The 17,968-nt window shown below is 36.0% G+C and overlaps 1 protein-coding gene across 1 annotated transcript in view; it reads left to right on the forward strand.

Moving 5' to 3' along the window:
* The window catches only part of LOC127876377 (C2 domain-containing protein 3-like), a 61,473-nt gene extending 47,263 nt beyond the window's left edge, over window positions 1-14,210 (forward strand). Inside the window, exons 37-40 of the mRNA XM_052421555.1 lie at window positions 1,613-1,740; window positions 3,324-3,829; window positions 4,571-6,587; window positions 8,911-14,210. Coding sequence (XP_052277515.1) covers window positions 1,613-1,740; window positions 3,324-3,829; window positions 4,571-6,587; window positions 8,911-9,069 — 2,810 coding nt within the window. The 3' untranslated portion in view covers window positions 9,070-14,210. The remainder of the gene's footprint in view (window positions 1-1,612; window positions 1,741-3,323; window positions 3,830-4,570; window positions 6,588-8,910) is intronic.
* Window positions 14,211-17,968: the final 3,758 nt, after the last annotated feature.

The raw sequence follows: 17,968 nt of genomic DNA on the forward strand, positions 1-17,968 counted from the left end.
GAGTTCGAAAATGGTTTCGGTTGATCTAAAAACATGGCCACCAGGGGGCGGGGAATTTTTCCTAATATGGCTATATATTGCTTTAGTAAAACCTTATTAACACTCTAGAGGCCACATTTATTGTCTGATAATCATGAAATATGGTCAGACAATTTGTCCCAATGATAACTTGGATGACTTCGAAAATGGTTCCGGTTGGTGGAAAAACCTGGCCGCCAAGGGGGCGGGGCATTTTTCCTTATATAGCTATAGTAAAACCTTGTTAACACTTTAGAAGCCATAATTATTGTCCGATCAACATGAAACATTGTCAGAATATTTGACGCAATGATATCTTGGACAAGATCGAAAATGGCTCCAGTTGCTTGAAAAATATGGCCACCAGGGGGCTGGGCATTTTTCCTTATATGGCTTCATGAATCTTCATGAAACTTTGTCTGAATAATTGTTTAAATGATATCTTGGATGTGTATGAAAATGGTTCTGGTCTGTAGAAAAAAGTGGCTGCCAGGGTGTTCACTAGTGATGAATGTTGGTAAGAACATTTTGTTCTTATGACATCTTGGGCTGCACAGAACAGGTCAGTTCCTTTGAATCTCAGGTGAGCGACTTTGGGCCTTTCAGGCCCTCTTGTTTATTATACCTGCCGAAATAAAATTTTGGAAGGGGATAAAGTAATAGTCTCTGTCCGTCCTTCCGTCCGAAACTTTGTCCAGAGCATAGCAGCAAATCTATTCAATGGATTTACTTCAAACTTAGAATATAAACAGATGTTAGCTAGTAGAAGTGCAGTGACCAAGAACCATAACTCTATCTACCTTAGTTTTTGAATTATCTCCATTTATAAAATTTCAAAGTAAATTTTTGTCTGGAGCATAACTCTAAACCTACTGAAAGGATTTACTTGAAACTTGAAATATAAACAGATGGCAAGTATGAGAAGTGCAGTGACTAAGTGACTCTTAGTTTTTTAATTATCTCCCTTTATTAAATTTCAAAGTAAATTTTTGTTCAGAAATAACTCTAAATCTACTGAAGGGATTTACTTGAAACTACAAATATAAACAGATGGCAGCTAGGAGAAGTGCAGTGAACATGAACCATAACTCTATCAGCAGTAGTTTTGTAATTATCTCTCTTTATTTAATTTCATTGTAAATTTCTATCTGTTTTGTCACAGATGACACAGGTGCCATGTTTTACAAATATTTTTCTACTCTTTAAAACAAAATTAATGTTCTCATACGGCAGGGATAACATGTTAACATGGCTCTTGTTTAAACTTAGAATTAATTTCACAAGTAGGAGTTCTGTAATCTAGGTCATAACGGTGCGGTGGAAATTGTGTCTGATTAGGAACAAAAGGTTACAGGTGCGATGTCCATGTAAGGATCGATCTTGATATCTTTTCAATAACAATAAGCACTGGTTTTACCAAGAAAATAGACTCAGATAATTTCTCTGTAAGCCTGAGGCTTAGATGAAATCAATAATTTATAGACCTAGACATGAGTTCAACTAAATTAAACACTCTGAAAATGTTCAGCCACATTATAGATGTAATTTGAATATATAAAGGCACACTTCAATGTTTCAACTGTATGTATTACAGACAAACTGACAGATCGAGTGCTGGGTTTTGTGTCGGTGGATCTGACACCCCTCGCCAGCGGTCTGCAGCAGATATCAGGCTGGTACAACATCATGGACTTTAATGGGCAAATCAAGGGACAAATTAAGGTATGAGCTCTATACAACTGTGAAAGAGTGTTTGATGAAAGTATTTGATTTTCAGTGTGTTCCACTTTAGAACTGGTTAAAACTGGTGGACAGAGTGTTTGACATTAGTAGTTGTTTTACTATGTGTTTGACATTAGAACTGGTGGACAGTGTGTTTGACATAAGTATTTGATTGACAGTGTGTTTACCCATTCAGAATGGACTTAATTGTCCCTCAAACCTCTCTTTCAAAACATTTCTACAATGTCAGTGGTGATCAATACATTTTATTCTTAATAGGGGTATGTGTAGTCATATGAAACAAATTATTTAAACAATTGTGTACCTTGATCTCTAAACAGTAAATGTAAAAAAAAAAAAAATGTGGCCTTTCAAATAAACACCATACACCTCTTAAGGCCTAAAAAAACAACATGTTTGTTTCAGGTTACCTGACTGACCGTGTCATTTTACCCCCAACTGCAATTTTTTTATAAAAAAAAATAAAAAAATTGCGTTTTACACTATTTGGCCGCTATTTAGATCGCAAATGTATTGATTGAAATAATTACATTCAAAACAATGTATTGACCTTAATTATGGACCAAATCGGCAGAGTTGCATTCAATTTCACTTATGTTAATCTCTTTTGTCCAAACACCGCAGACAGCAGTCTACACAATAGGTCAGTAGACGTGCTATGCGTGTTTTCATAACGCCCAACACTTAATCCAGTTCCGTCCAGATGTTCTCTTGAATCAGTATACAGTACGATTACTGTGTCAAATATTACTCAACTAAAAGACCGTAACAATAAAGATACGGTGTGTTTGATTTGAAATTAATTTAGAGGAAATATAAGATTATTTGAGATGTAATTGTGTTAAAAAATACCAAAGAAACTTTTAACCAAAATCAACAGATTTCAATGTTCTCTGTGCAACAAAGATTGTATAAAAAAATCAATACACGCACGCTTTCCTTGACCTTGTTCATTGCCGCATAATTTTCGCGCTCTTTTGTCGGGAAATATACATGATTGGAAGCATTTGTATACACCGTTTTAACATTAACAAATGGGAAGTGTGTTTCAGATAACAAATTATTATTCTCATTTGGGAATTTAACGGAACATTCCTACTTGTGTTATATTTGTTATGAATTAAATATTGATTTGTTAAAACGCTTTACGTGTCGAAAAATATGTTTTGATAATATTATGCATTAAAAGCACAATTTCCAGGAGGATAACACCCGTTGGCTATCATCAGTCTCTTACGTAACTTGCCATGGTTTTATAGCGGAGAAGTACACTGTTCGGACCAATTAATTTGGTACATGTAGGTAAAACAAAGCCATAAAACTGCAATAAACCCCTGAAATTAACGTTTGATAGTGACATGGGGTTATTTACACATATCTGATTCACACTGTTGCCACCAATCAGATCCTACAGTAAAAAAAAAAAAAAATTCCCGACCTACCGACCCTTATTTTTTTGAGCTCGTAACCTGAAAAAAAAACATGTGTTTTTTTTTAGACCTAATAAGACTTTGATACCCAGTGCCGTTCTATCATTTGAAGTAAATGTTCCAATATTTCAGATCAACATCTTACCTCAAGAAACTGTGATACCCAGTAGCCAGTGTGCTACCACATCGGGGACCAATATGGAATCAGTCAGCTCAGGTTTCCTGTCCCTTCCAGCCTGGAGTGCCCAGTCTGTGCCGTATGCCGCCCATGGACCCCTGTCCCTACCTGTATTTGACCTGCCGCACTTTGACCAACACTACCAGCAGGTGAGGCAACACCATGAGATGCTGCAGCAGCAACTTCAGGAGCACATTCAGCAGTTCCTACGGCAACAGGAGGAGTGTCAAGGTCAAGGTCATGCTTCAGGGTCAAGGTCAAATGAGATCCCTGGTTCTAGGACTGTATCAATGGTGGCCCCAGGGAAACCGGACGTTCCAACATCAGTTCCGGATCCTTCTGATTTCCGCCGGGAGCCATCTATGTATCAGAGGGAGCCTTCTATTCACTGGAGACCTAGTATTCCTGAAATGAGGCAGGATGATTCATCTTCCAGATCTTATCTTTTCTCGTCTCTAAGGTAAGGTGCTTTTTCTCTTATTTGAAACATGTCTGTTCCTTTGAATTGATAGGCTCGTACAATTGGTTTGCATGTAATTAGGACAAGGCTTGTCACTGGTTTGATATATGTGTCCAAAACATATCCTTGTCAAGACCTTTCTTTTTGAATTTCGAACCTTGTTTCAAACATTGTTCCTCACTGAAGGAGCATGAGGGTTGTACACAGGTCATAGGGTATAATAATCCTAAGTCATATTTTAATCACCTTTGAAGTGTAAATGAAAATTAGATAGACAGACCTACCCAACCATAATAAACCGAAAGTGCGACCAACAGTGTGACTTATATGTACATATGCATGCCTCCTTGATAGGCATAATAGTAAATCATTGTAATAGAGTAACACTGTGTGCGTCTACACAATACTCACAGTAAATGACTTTTTCAGCCTGTTTTGGTGGAATTAACATTTATCCAGATGACTAAACTTAAAAATTTCATGACCAGTATAACATATGCATAATAACTTAATTTTAGCATTGTATTGCCAAAATAGACTTTCGGACGTATCCAAACAGTGTAGCTCCAGATATGTCTCTGCATCAATATACTTGCATGACTTGCATGACTTTATAGCGGACTGGGTAGCTCCTGACCGCACTTGAGCTATGGTGTCTGCATATGGCATAATAATCATTTTCACACAATGCAGCTCATTTGACAAGTTCTATAAATTGTACATCAAAACTTTTTGTCATAGGAAGCAAATGCAAGACCTAGATGATATAACCTACAAGCTGAAAACAAAACTGACATGCCAGACGACAGACAGCAACCCACAGGCTAGTGGTCCCACCCGCTCCTCCGAGTTTGACTTCCCCACAACGACTCAATCAATCCAGTACCCACTTACCTCGACCCAATCTGACTTCGGGTCGTTTGATCTTCCAAGAAGCCAGCGGGAAACCCCTCGTGACGAACTCACCACCACCCTTGGGTCACATGGTGAAGAATCTTCCAGAACTCAGGGGGATTCTGGTCAAAGATCGGTTGAATATTCAGGGGAAAAGTTTCATGACGATTCTGCTCCAATTTCACAGAGAAGTGCTAGGTCTAGCGAGCGTTTGGATACACTGAGGTCAGGTGTAACCCCAAGGGACTTCCTGGATAGTGGCATTCCAAATACGAACAATAACTCAAATACGGAAGAACCAGAACAAAATATGTGGTTAACCATTTCTCCAAGAGATTCGAATGAAAAGGATGAGTATTCAGAATCAGGAGGTTTTAATTATCGCCGATCGCCAAGAGACGCAATTCGTACGCCAAGGGAGTCTGTTCAAATGCCTCGGGAACCTGTGACTACTCCAAGAGATTTTGATCAAGTGTTAACTCAGGACATGGCACAGAACATTCAACATCATATTGACAATGCTAGAAAACTTTTGCCGGATGTTCAGGATCAGAAACAGATGAGCGTTATTCAGGAGTATTCGGAAAATGACAGGAGTGAGAGTGAATCTGAGGACGAAGCTGACAACAAGTACTATCATCGCTACAGAGATTTGCTGGATACTAAACAGAATGATTCAGACAAGGAGGATGAAAATGACGATGAAGATGAGGAGGTTGAGGATGAGTATGACGAGGGGGATGTTGTAGTTCCCCGCAGGATAAATGACGTATCGGGAAAGTTTTCACCGACAGGAGAGATAGTCATGTTAAGCGAGGACTTGGAAATGTCCATGCCATTTAGGTCAGCGAAAAATGCCCCGAGCAAGACCAGTAGTTCGCAGAAAAAACTGCATCATAATGATCCTGCATCATTACAGAATAACCAGGTAGAATCTCCCCGAGATGAAATACAAGAGGTTGAATCAGACTCTGAACCTGAACCTAGGGCGAATGATTCAGTGCATATGACGGATCAGGAACAAGTTGTGTTTGACGAGAGAGACAGCTGGTTATCGGATTCCGACAAAGAGGGGGAGAGCGTTGTAGGATATGGACATCATTTACGGAATCATGCTGGTCTAGCTAAGCAAAAGCAGCAGAGGCAGGATTCCGATACTGGTTATAGTTCCCGTGATAATGTCTCTGAGAGTTATCTTACTCCAAGTGCTCCTGGTACAAACTCTGAGACTGACATGTCAAGACTTCATGAACACGAACATTGGTCAGATCATAGAGATAGCGCAGAAGAGCATGCGTTTATCGACAGACGTAAGAATAGGCTTCTTGCGAACGTCGAGCTTGAATCGACTGGCGGAAGTTTTGGAATAAGGACCCAGTCTGGACCAACAAGAATTTCTTCGGCAGGGAGTAGAAAGTGTAGAATTTCTTCTGAGCCTTCTGTAACTGAATCTTTTGATGAAAAAGAGGAGCAAGATAATGTGAAGCACAAAATGGAGCCTATAAATTCTGAACACGATATCAACGAACCTCTATCAGCTAGGACAAGAGAACTTGACGACTTCTTTAAAGCAGACGCAAATCAAAAAATGAATGGTGAAATCCATAGATCAAGGTCAGGGAGTGAAAGTTCTCGGGATTATTTTGTCGAGGATGAAGATAACAGCAATTACCAAAGTGATAATGAACGGCCACGTGTCAATCGCCATGCTCAAAACCTTGCGAAGTCCAGTCAAAGTAAGGGGGGTAACTCTGGTGACAACTTTACGAAGGGTGTTGGTGGTTCAAAACCTATGCCAAACTTTTTCATGCCTGCTCACCATTTGGAGGAATCAATGCAGACGTTGAAGAACTTCACAAATAAGGTAATATACAGTGTCCTTAAGTACAAGCTTGAATACATAACACTCTTTTGGTCATGGTTTATTCAGTTAAGTCTAATCCCAATAATTCTTTGCTTTTTTTCTTATTCAAATAATGTATACGTCATGTACACTGCATGTGTGCAAATTTGAGTAACACAAAACTTAAAAATAATTATGGAATAAACCATTTGTTTCCCTTGAATTTATTTAGGTATGATATAATTTATGTTGTAATGTGTTAACCATTTTGGGGCATCTGCAGGTGTTAATGAACTCCAGTCTTGGCAAAACATGCTAAAAAGTGCCGGTCATCCATCAAGGCATTTTTTCTTACACTTTGAAGTTCCAAAAATACATCACCTGTGATGCTCACCAACATTTTCAGAGAACATGCTGCTCCAAATAAATATTTGTCAGGTCAAGGCCGCCTGGCAGACAATTTTGCTCAGACTGGACCTAAACAAGGTATAAACGATGACCAAACTGGACCACAACAAGGTATAAACGATGACTAAACTGTAGACTACATTTGCTCAGACTGGACCTCAACAAGGTATAAACTATGACTAAACTGTAGACTACATTTGATAAGGCTGGACCTCAACAAGGTATAAACAGCGACTAAACTGCTCACTACATTTGCTAAGATTGGACCTGAACAAGGTATAAACTATGACTTAACTGTAGACTACATTTGCAAAGACTGGACCTCAACAAGGTATAAACGATGACTAAACTGTAGACTACATTTGCAAAGACTGGACCTCAACAAGGTATAAACTATGACTAAACTGTAGACTACATTTGATAAGGCTGGACCTCAACAAGGTAAAAACGATGACTTAACTGTAAACTACATTTGAAAAGATTGGACCTCAACAAGGTATGAACGATGACTAAACTGTAGACTACATTTGCAAAGACTGGACCTCAACAAGGTATAAACAATGACTAAACTGTAGACTACATTTGCATGGACTGGACCTCAACAAGGTAAAAACGATGACTTAACTGTAAACTACATTTGCAAAGATTGGACCTCAACAAGGTATGAACGATGACTAAACTGTAGACTACATTTGCTCAGACTGGACCTCAACGAGGTATAAACAATGACTGATTTGTAGACTACATTTTCTAAGACTGGACCTCAACAAGGTATAAACGATGACTAAACTGTAGACTACATTTGCTAAGACTGGACCTCAACAAGGTATAAATGATGACTAAACTGTAGACAACATTTTCTAAGACTGGACCTCAACAAGGTATAAACGATGACTAAACTGTAGACTACATTTGCTCAGACTGGACCTCAACAAGGTATAAACGATGACTAGACTTTAGACTACATTTGCTAAGACTGGACCTCAACAAGGTATAAACGATGACAAAGCTGTAGACTACATTTGCTAAGACTGGACCTCACCAAGGTATAAACAGCGACTAAACTGTAGACTGCATTTGCTAAGACTGGACCTCACCAAGGTATAAACAGCGACTAAACTGTAGACTACATTTGCTAAGACTGGACCTCACCAAGGTATAAACAGCGACTAAACTGTAGACTACATTTGATAAGGCTGGACCTCAACAAGGTATAAACGATGACTAGACTTTAGACTACATTTGCTAAGACTGGACCTCACCAAGGTATAAACAGCGACTAAACTGTAGACTGCATTTGATAAGGCTGGACCTCAACAAGGTATAAACAGCGACTAAACTGTAGACTGCATTTGCTAAGACTGGACCTCACCAAGGTATAAACAGCGACTAAACTGTAGACTACATTTGCTAAGACTGGACCTCACCAAGGTATAAACAGCGACTAAACTGTAGACTGCATTTGCTAAGACTGGACCTCACCAAGGTATAAACAGCGACTAAACTGTAGACTACATTTGCTAAGACTGGACCTCACCAAGGTATAAACAGCGACTAAACTGTAGACTGCATTTGATAAGGCTGGACCTCAACAAGGTATAAACAGCGACTAAACTGTAGACTGCATTTGCTAAGACTGGACCTCAACAAGGTATAAACCATGACTAAACTGTAGACTACATTTGCTAAGACTGGACCTCACCAAGTTATAAACAGCGACTAAACTGCAGACTACATTTGCTAAGATTGGACCTGAACAAGTTATAAACGATGGCTTTACTGTAGACATTTGCTAGGACTGGACCTCAACAAGGTATAAACTATGACTTAACTGTAGACTACATTTGCAAAGACTGGACCTCAACAAGGTATAAACTATGACTACTGGTAAACTGTAAACTGTAGACTACAGATTAAACTATGCCCTTTCCTACAGGACCCGTCCCAGGAGAGTGCCAAGGCTGCCGCCACCTCAGAGATGCTGGCCAGACTCACAGCCAAGGAGAAATTTTCCCAGTCCAACACCAAGGGAAGGCTCCCCACTGCTGATGAGACGAAACGTATCGCAAAAATATTTGGAGCGAAATTCTCATGATGCATTTATATTTTAGTTTAGAATAAAGTTTTGGGTTAAATCTTTATAATTTGAGTAATGATTGTGAAGGTTTACCTGGAAGGTATCAAAATGATTTTTAAAGAAATAAAACAATTACCAGAAATTTTATTTAAAAATTAACATGTGATTTATTTGAAGTATTTGTAGTAGCAGATGGCGTACTATCCAGTTCAAAATAGTACAAAATAAAGCTGATTCATGGTTATCTCGGGATGCTTCTTTTTGGAATTAAATACATATAACTGAATGTTATAAGGATGAATTAAGATATGAAAAACCTTGTTGTTTTTTTGTTCTAATTATATTGTCTTTATGCTTGGTAGTACTTTTTATAATTGATTACCAGTATATTTAATTAAAGGGGCCATTTCACAGATTTTGGCATTTTTTTAACTTATTCATTAAATGCTTTTTATCGATAAATGTAAACATTGGATCGTAAAAGCTCCAGTAAAAAATCAAGAATAAAATTAAAAAAAGGAAAAGAACATTGCCCGGACCAGGTTTCGAACCAGTGACACCTGGAGTCCTGCCAGAGTCCTGAAGTAAAAACGCTTTAGCCTACTGAGCTATTCCGCCGAGTACGCATACTGAACGTATTTTATACGTTATATAAGCAATCTTCGTAGTTTCACAAAATTTAATGACAAAAACAGAACTCTCCAAATTATTCAATCGTTTCGCGTTGCAACGCTTTATAATTTTTAGGTTTTAAAATCGTCAAAAGATGCATATAATGGCTCTATTAGACCATGGTAAATGTTCAGTATTACTGTTTCCTCACAAATATCATAACTAAAACGAAAATTTGCGAATCTTAAACAACTTTTTTCAATTTTGTCAATTTACCAAAGCGTGAAAAGATCCCTTTAACAGTTTGCTAACATTCCATATTTGACAATGTTTGTAGATACAATGTAGATACAAATTAGTGCCAAATTGTTTGCTGAAGCTTGTTAGAGACGCTGTTGTTATGGCTTTACATGTATACTAATGTCCCAGAAATATGACTTAAATTAGTTGCATATAACCCTATTTATTGAATGTTGGGTCAGTTCTTTTGTTAATTCATGGTTGACTTATTGTAAATAAACCTGATGTTTATTCATGGTTTACTTAATGTAAATAAACCTGATATTAATTCTTGCTCAGCCTTGTAGGCGTCTAAAAATGATGAGTTTTAATGTTTTGTTTGCTTTGTCCATTTTTAACCAGGTTTTCCAAAGGAAAAAACTGGTTATTAGATTGGCGAATGCGGGCGGGCTGGCGGGCTGGCGGGCGGGCGGAACAAGCTTGTCCGGGCCATAACTATGTCGTTCATTGTCAGATTTTAAAATCATTTGGCACATTTGTTCACCATCATTGGACGGTGTGTCGCGCGAAATAATTACGTCGATATCTCCAAGGTCAAGGTCACACTTTGAGTTCAAAGGTCAAAAATGGCCATAAAAGAGCTTGTCCTGGCAATAACTGTCATTCATTGTGAGATTTTAAAATCATTTGGCACATTTGTTCACCATCATGGGACGGTGTGTCGCACGAAAGAATCACGTCAATATCTCCAATGTCAAGGTCGCCACGACTAAAAATAGATTTAAAAAAAAAAAAAAACTTACAAAGGGGGTTAATTTTGTTTGTTCATTTCAAAAGTTCAGTTTGAGTTTTCTCCCTTTATCAGATTTTTTTTTCACAATGAAAACCTGGTTTTGTGACAATTTTGTCCCTTGTTAAGTTAAAAAATGCTGTATCCATTTTGATATTAGTTTTGTTTTGAACTAAACTGCTATGCAAGCTATTTCCATAACGGTCTGTTCAAATATCTTATAAATGTTTTGAACAAACTTGTAGGGCATGGAATAGGATCTGTCGGAAACTGGGATTCGAGTTTATCATTGAGAAAATTGCAGCTAGAAATAGTGCTATAGCATTTTGTTAATTTGATTAAATATGTTTCTGTATATGTATGAATGAAACTTGACTAATTTCTGACTTATTGCAATTGCATCACCGAAGACTTTTTAAAATATATAATTTTTTATCAAGGTAGAATAATCTTTTGAAGAGGCCCTTTCAATTGAGCAAAGTTGACAAGTTCATTTTATTAATTCATGTTTAAATAAGTGTATTAAGAAGGTCACTCATTGATTCATACTATGTACTTGTTATCTTATAAAGAAGGCTCAATACACAATTTTTATTGGACATCTTATCTATTCAAGGGGCCGTCCAACAGATTGGTAAATTGACAAAACTAAAAAAAAGTTGTTTCAGATTCACAAATTTTCGTTTTTGTTAAGATATTTTTGAGGAAATAGTAATACTAAACATTTACCATGCTCTTAAATATCCATTATATGCTTCTTTTGACGATTTGAAAACCTGAAAATATAAAGCCTCGTTTGACACAAAACGATTGAATAATTTGGAAAGTTCTGTTGTTGAAGTTATATTTTGGGAAACTACGAGGATTGCTTATATAGGTAAAAAATACATCCGCACTATGCATGAGCATGGATGGTCGAGTGGTCTAGGCGGGAGACTTTGCTCCAGGACTCAAGGGGTCAGTGGTTTGAGCTCTGTTGAGTGTTACTTTTTTCCTTTTTTAAAATTGTATTCTTGTTTTTTACTAAAGATTTTTAGGTCAAATGTTTAAATTTATCAATATAAAGCATTTAATGACATGCTTCAATACATGCCAAAATCTGTTGGACGGCCCCTTTAAGCAAACACTTTCATTCTCTTATTGGAATTTATGTATTGGGTCAATCTGTTGTTGTTGTGTTGTTTTTTCAACAAACTTTGTGTAGTAATTGTATTATCATCATTTCATCCTATCACAAGCTTGTTTATGTCAACATGTTCAGAGCCAATTTCACTGTGTTTGTCTTATACCTTTGCCAGAAAATTGTTGCAGCTCATGATAAGTGTGTTATGTGTGTTTTGCAAACCACTTGGTCTGTACTCATTCAGGATATATAGTGGAAAAAAAAGATTGAAACAAGAAAGTGGTTGGCACACTGTATTTTGTTCTAGTCATTGGTGTCTCTATTTTGTTTAATATTGTTAGCTCAGCTGTTTTTCGGAGAAAACCCGAGGTATTGTCATAGCCAGCTCGTTGTGTTGTGTCGTGTCGTCCGCGTGGTGCTAAAACCTTAACATTTTGTTGACCTTTTGAACATTGGTTCTAAAATGAAAGTGCCTCCACCTACAACATTGAAACTTCATATGTAGCTGCACCTTGATAACTTCTACACACCACACTTATTTTTGGGTCACTAGGCCAAAGGTCAAGGTCACTGTAACCTCTAAAAAAAAATATTCTGACAAGCTTTCATTTATTCAAAACTGCACCCGCAGCCAAGCGTTGGCACCCGTTATGTGGTGCTTTTGTCCTGTTTTATAACTCAGAATGTCTCCATGAACTTCTTATAGACCTTTTACCAGGTGAACTGAAGTGCTTCATTTCTAAATGAAATTGCTAAACGTGTACATAGAAAAAGATCTGAATTCACACCACTGAAAAAAAGTAATTCTCTTTTTTTAAATGCTTTACTGGATATCCGATTTTATTTAATACATCTGTATGCTGTTAAATATGTTCCCTTCTTACGTTTTTTTTTGAGGATCCTTAACGAAATCTCTGTACACATTGTATTGAAAAGAATGTGTCACATTTTCTTAAAAGCGAAAGATCTGGAGTAATTGAATCTGTATTTCATCCGCATTGAACCTGTTTCATTCATACACATTAGCTTGTAATCTCAGGATTATATTAGTAGCTGTGTCAATTATATATCCATCTGATTTCCCCACAGCTTACATAAAGTTAAATGTAAATGTTGCAATAGAAGGCATATGTTGTATTGTTTCGCCATTGTACTTGCATTTAGTTGAGTATTTTTTGGTGTACAATATCCTGTAATTTTGAATGTGATATTTACAATAAAACACACAACCTTCCATTTAGCTAAAGGAGTTTAAGTTGCTCATTGGTTTTCATTAATATTAGATTTTTATGCCCCCCGAAGGAGGGCATATAGTGATCGCACTGTCCGCCTGTCTTTTCGTAACACTTTGCGTTTAGGTATCGAAAAATGCTCATAACTTCTATGTCACTTCATATGTAACATTCATATTTGGTATGCATGTGTATATGGACAAGACCTTTCCATATGCACACAAATTTTGATCCCTTTGACCTTGACCTTAAACTTAGGGTCCGCGTTTAGGTTTCGAAAAGTGTTTAGGTTTCGAAAAATGCTCATAACTTCTATCAAAGCGTTTATTGGGGCATATGTCATCTTACGGAGATAGCTCTGGTTGTATTTATTTAATTGTTATCCATGACATTAGTTTTCTCATCATCACATGCTAGATTGGTGACCTGTTTCGTTGTTGACATTTATTACTTGCTCTGTACAACTTATACTTTGAATGTTTAAAGCAGTTTGAAATAGTGAACTTACTTCATGTTACACGCATATTACATTAAGTATTGTTCTTATTTTTGACATTTTGTTATTTATAATCAGTTTGGGTATTTATAAGTTTATGACAACATTTTTAAGTATATTCTATAGTTCTAGGGTAGCTACCGGTATATAATCCGTCCAGTAATGAATTGTAGGATTTACTAGAAAAGTAGAAACACACATGATGAATGCAACATTAAAAGCATGAAATTCATGTGTATTTTAGCAGTTATTATAATATCTTCATTACATGAAGATTTTTTCTTTGGAGAGTAATAATTTACACTAAAAAAAAAGCCCCATATCCTCAAACAATAATTCCATGCATTTTAAATTGACCTCAGTTTGAAAAACATGATATTGTTTTACTGTAATCAATTTTGTTTAAAAGAAATGCACTCAATAATGTTTATGTTTGATTTAGCACTTGATGCAACGAAATATAAATACTGAAATCTCGCTTGGTACAAAAGGTCGTGTACAATTTGAGCCAATTTTGTTGTAAGTCTTTTTGTCTGTAAATTCAGGTACCTATAGGTCCTTGGTAAATTGTACATAAACCATGTGAATAGATCTGTAGTATACAAACTTATTTATACCATACTGTACAATAATATTTATACTTGACAAATAAAAGATATTTTCATACCCTTGTCTCTCTTTATGACTCCCATCGTGGCATTCTGTAATATTATATATCCTTTGAAAAAAAAAAAGAATTTAACCTTTTACTCTGCCCATCAAGAACATTATTCGAAAATTGAATATGATTTGTATGGAATTTATTTTACTTTCACTTATGGCCATGCCAACCAATATTATGCTCTCCTTCTTTTCCAAAGTAAGCATTATCTGATAGTCGCCACTTTGTGAGGTTTGCGTACTTTTAGTACATATATTCGCAGGAAGCCATCATATTGCAGTTGCACTGCATGTCTGTGTAAAGCTACCTGTCTTGTCAGTATACTAATGCCATTGAAAAAACTTTGCACAAATATCAATCACCATTAAACAACATGTTGCTAGTAACACCTGTCTCCTACCTCAAAGGTCAAGGCCACAATTAAGAGGTCATATGTTAATTTTTTCCATAAAAGGCTTGAATAGTCTCAGATATAACTTGAGCATGTAAGGATGGATTTAAAGGTCAAAGATAAAATTTGCAAAATAATATGGATTGTTTTTTACACAAGTTAGTTTTGAAACAAACGTTAAATGTGGGGGCAGCTCTGCCATATGGTACCAGTTTAAAACAACATCTGAAATAAATCCTTTAAGATAATATTACAATGATGATGTCTCTTTCAAACATTATTAATGATGTAGAAGTTGTCATAAAACAGATTAACTAGTACACAATTATGGTCAATGCAGGGTTAACTACATTTTGTACAAGTCAGACGAGTTTTAAAGAAAGTTCTTAACTATGAAATGCTCAGTAGGAGAACATTTGTCACCGTAGCAAACATTCTCAGAACTGTTTACATTTGTCACTGTAGTTACTATTCTCAGAACTGTTCACATTTGTCACCGTTGTGAACATTCTCAGAACTGTTCACATTTGTCACCTAGTGACTATTCTCAGAACTGTTCACATTTGTCACCATAGTTACTATTCTCAGAACTGTCCACATTTGTCACCGTAGTGACTATTCTCAGAACTGTTCACATTTGAGGGCTGAACATTTATTACAAATTGTATTATTGATTCAAAGTTGATCCAGTGCCTTTACAATAAGGATAAGGACTAGAAATAAGACACAACTAAAGGATGTAAATCTACTTTTATTGCAAATCCACTAATATCAAATAACAAGGGTAAAATGTTGAAATGTGAATATCACAATTTTGTACTAAAAATACCGGTAAAAAAACGTGTCTCAGTCTCAGCTTGATTGATCCTTCACTTTCAAAGGATCAAAACCTTTAAAAAAAGTTGCACATCTGACAGGCCATATACGCTAGTTACAACACTGTTACCAAATAGGGCATTGTACAATATGGACTGAGATTGGGTACATATCAATATTCAGGCTAATAACAAAATATTGTAATTGTTGATAGTGAGTATATCTTAGTAATTTGTTTTAAAGCAGAAAAAACGTTGATGAATAAAAACAATAATTTCTGATGAAGTGGTCCCTGAAAATCAACACAAATTTTACAAAGTTTTATAACATTCCAAATAATAACAATGAAAGTGGCGGCTAATAAATATAAATCACAAATGTTAGGAAAAAATGCAATTATTGTTCCAATCATCATTTTAGATATTATAATATGTTCAGGTGATCAGTATGAATTATATTCAGTACCTTGTACAACTTTGCACTGTAAATCAAATATAATGTACTTCATTATAGCCTGGAATCCAATATAACGCGAATGGGTCTTGGCTCCAGATTTTTCTCAAACCTTCTATTTCCGTCTTAAGCATTTTCATCAAATTCAAATATTGCAATGCCCATTGAGCTGATTGCATAATTGATCAATTATAATTGATTAGAGATTAACCATGACTGGGGCATTTGACAGGGTAACGGTGATAATCTATTGTTTGAAGCAAATAAAGGTGTGAAAAAATAGTACATGTTTATCTGTGCTTTACCTTCTAATGCTTTTATTAGTTATGAGCTTAACATCTTTTGAATCATTGACAGCTTTGATGAGTTTATCGAGGCATAGTTCATTTCATTGTTATTTGTAGACCATTGTATTTAAATATTGTGTGCTATAATGCAATGGAAAACAGAACAAGCAAATATCAATAAAATATGGTATAAAGACAATATGGATTCATGCAAATGCAGGTTTATTGTAAACAAAAATTCACTTTCATTTTCTCCCTGTTTATCCGATATACACACTAGAAAAGCGGTGTGTGTGTGTCTACAAATATCGATACGTCTGGGTTTATATGTAAGTAGCGTTTAATGACAACACAGCACGTAGTGAACCAGAAGTTATAATGCTGATCCCTTTATGATAACGTGGTCTTGTGGCTTGGACCCCGTCATCCGCGTTATATTGGAGTTACAGCATATTACTAAATCCTACAGCACATAATAATGCCTAATTATAACAAATGTTGTGTGGTTTATGAACCACAGCCACCTAACTGTACACAAGCATATAACATTCAAAACTAAAATCATACAAAATGGAATGAGGTATCATTTTAAATAAAACAGAAACAGAGAAATAAGGGAAGGGTTTACAGATACATTATACTTCTATCATAAGATCAATATTTAATTTGTATTTTTTACAACAAGAATTGTGCATGATGTTTTATTTGTTGATGGCAATAAATAGATCCCACACTTTGGCATATTGTAAGATTATAAAAGGGTAACTGTTAAATCTATTTTGTTGCTTAACTTGGGACACAAAAACAGCATTTAACATTGCAGCATGAGTTTTAATAAATCAATATAAATATTAACATACAACAACAATAAATGATATGTGATAATTTATACAAAGAACATTTTAGCAATAAAAACACACCCTTGTCACAATAGCAAACAAGAGCACCGCCTTGCGGGTGCAGACCGCTCATCTATTTTTCTTTTAAAGGTGAAGGGACCTATCTCAATACTTCAATCACAAAGCAGGGAGGGGTGTGGTGCAGAGGGGTGTATAGTGTGGGTGTGTGGTCATTTATTACATTATATTCCAAAATCAGGAAAAAAAATGCAAAAAAATAATAATTTTGGGTGGGATGGTTGGACGGTATTTCAAACATAAAATAATAAAAAAAAAAATTTTGTTTTTTAACCATGTTTAAAAAAAATGGGTGGGGGGGCGGTGGAGGGGGGGGGTAAAGTGTGAGGGTGTAGTCATTTATTAGATGATCTTTAAAACAAAATGAAGAAAAAAAAATTGGGGGGGGGGATTATGGGGTGGGGGGCGTGGGGGATGGTTTGGGTGGAGTCTATTGTGGTATGTCAGGTAAGAGTTGTTATGTCAAAGTATCAATCAAATCTAATCATAAATAAAGTTATGGCAATTTTAGCAAAATTTAATAATTTGACCTTGATAGTCAAGGTCATTCAAAGGTCAAGGTAAAATTCAACTTGCCAGGTACAGTACCCTCATGATAGCATGAAAGTATTTGAAGTTTGAAAGCAATAGCCTTGATACTTTAGAAGTAAAGTCGATCTAAACATAAAATTTAACCATATATTCAAAGTTACTTAGTCAAAAAAGGGCAATAATTCCGTCAAAATGACAACCAGATTTATGCAACTTGTTCCTTACAGTCCCCTTATGATAGTTTGCAAGTGTTCCAAGTATGAAAGCAATATCTATGATACTTTAGGAGTAAAGTGGACCAAAACACAAAACTTAACGAAATTTTCAATTTCTAAATATAAAGGGCCCATAATTCTGTCAAAATGCCA

Source organism: Dreissena polymorpha, chromosome 4, assembly GCF_020536995.1.
Source record: "Dreissena polymorpha isolate Duluth1 chromosome 4, UMN_Dpol_1.0, whole genome shotgun sequence".
Taxonomy (NCBI): domain Eukaryota; kingdom Metazoa; phylum Mollusca; class Bivalvia; order Myida; family Dreissenidae; genus Dreissena; species Dreissena polymorpha.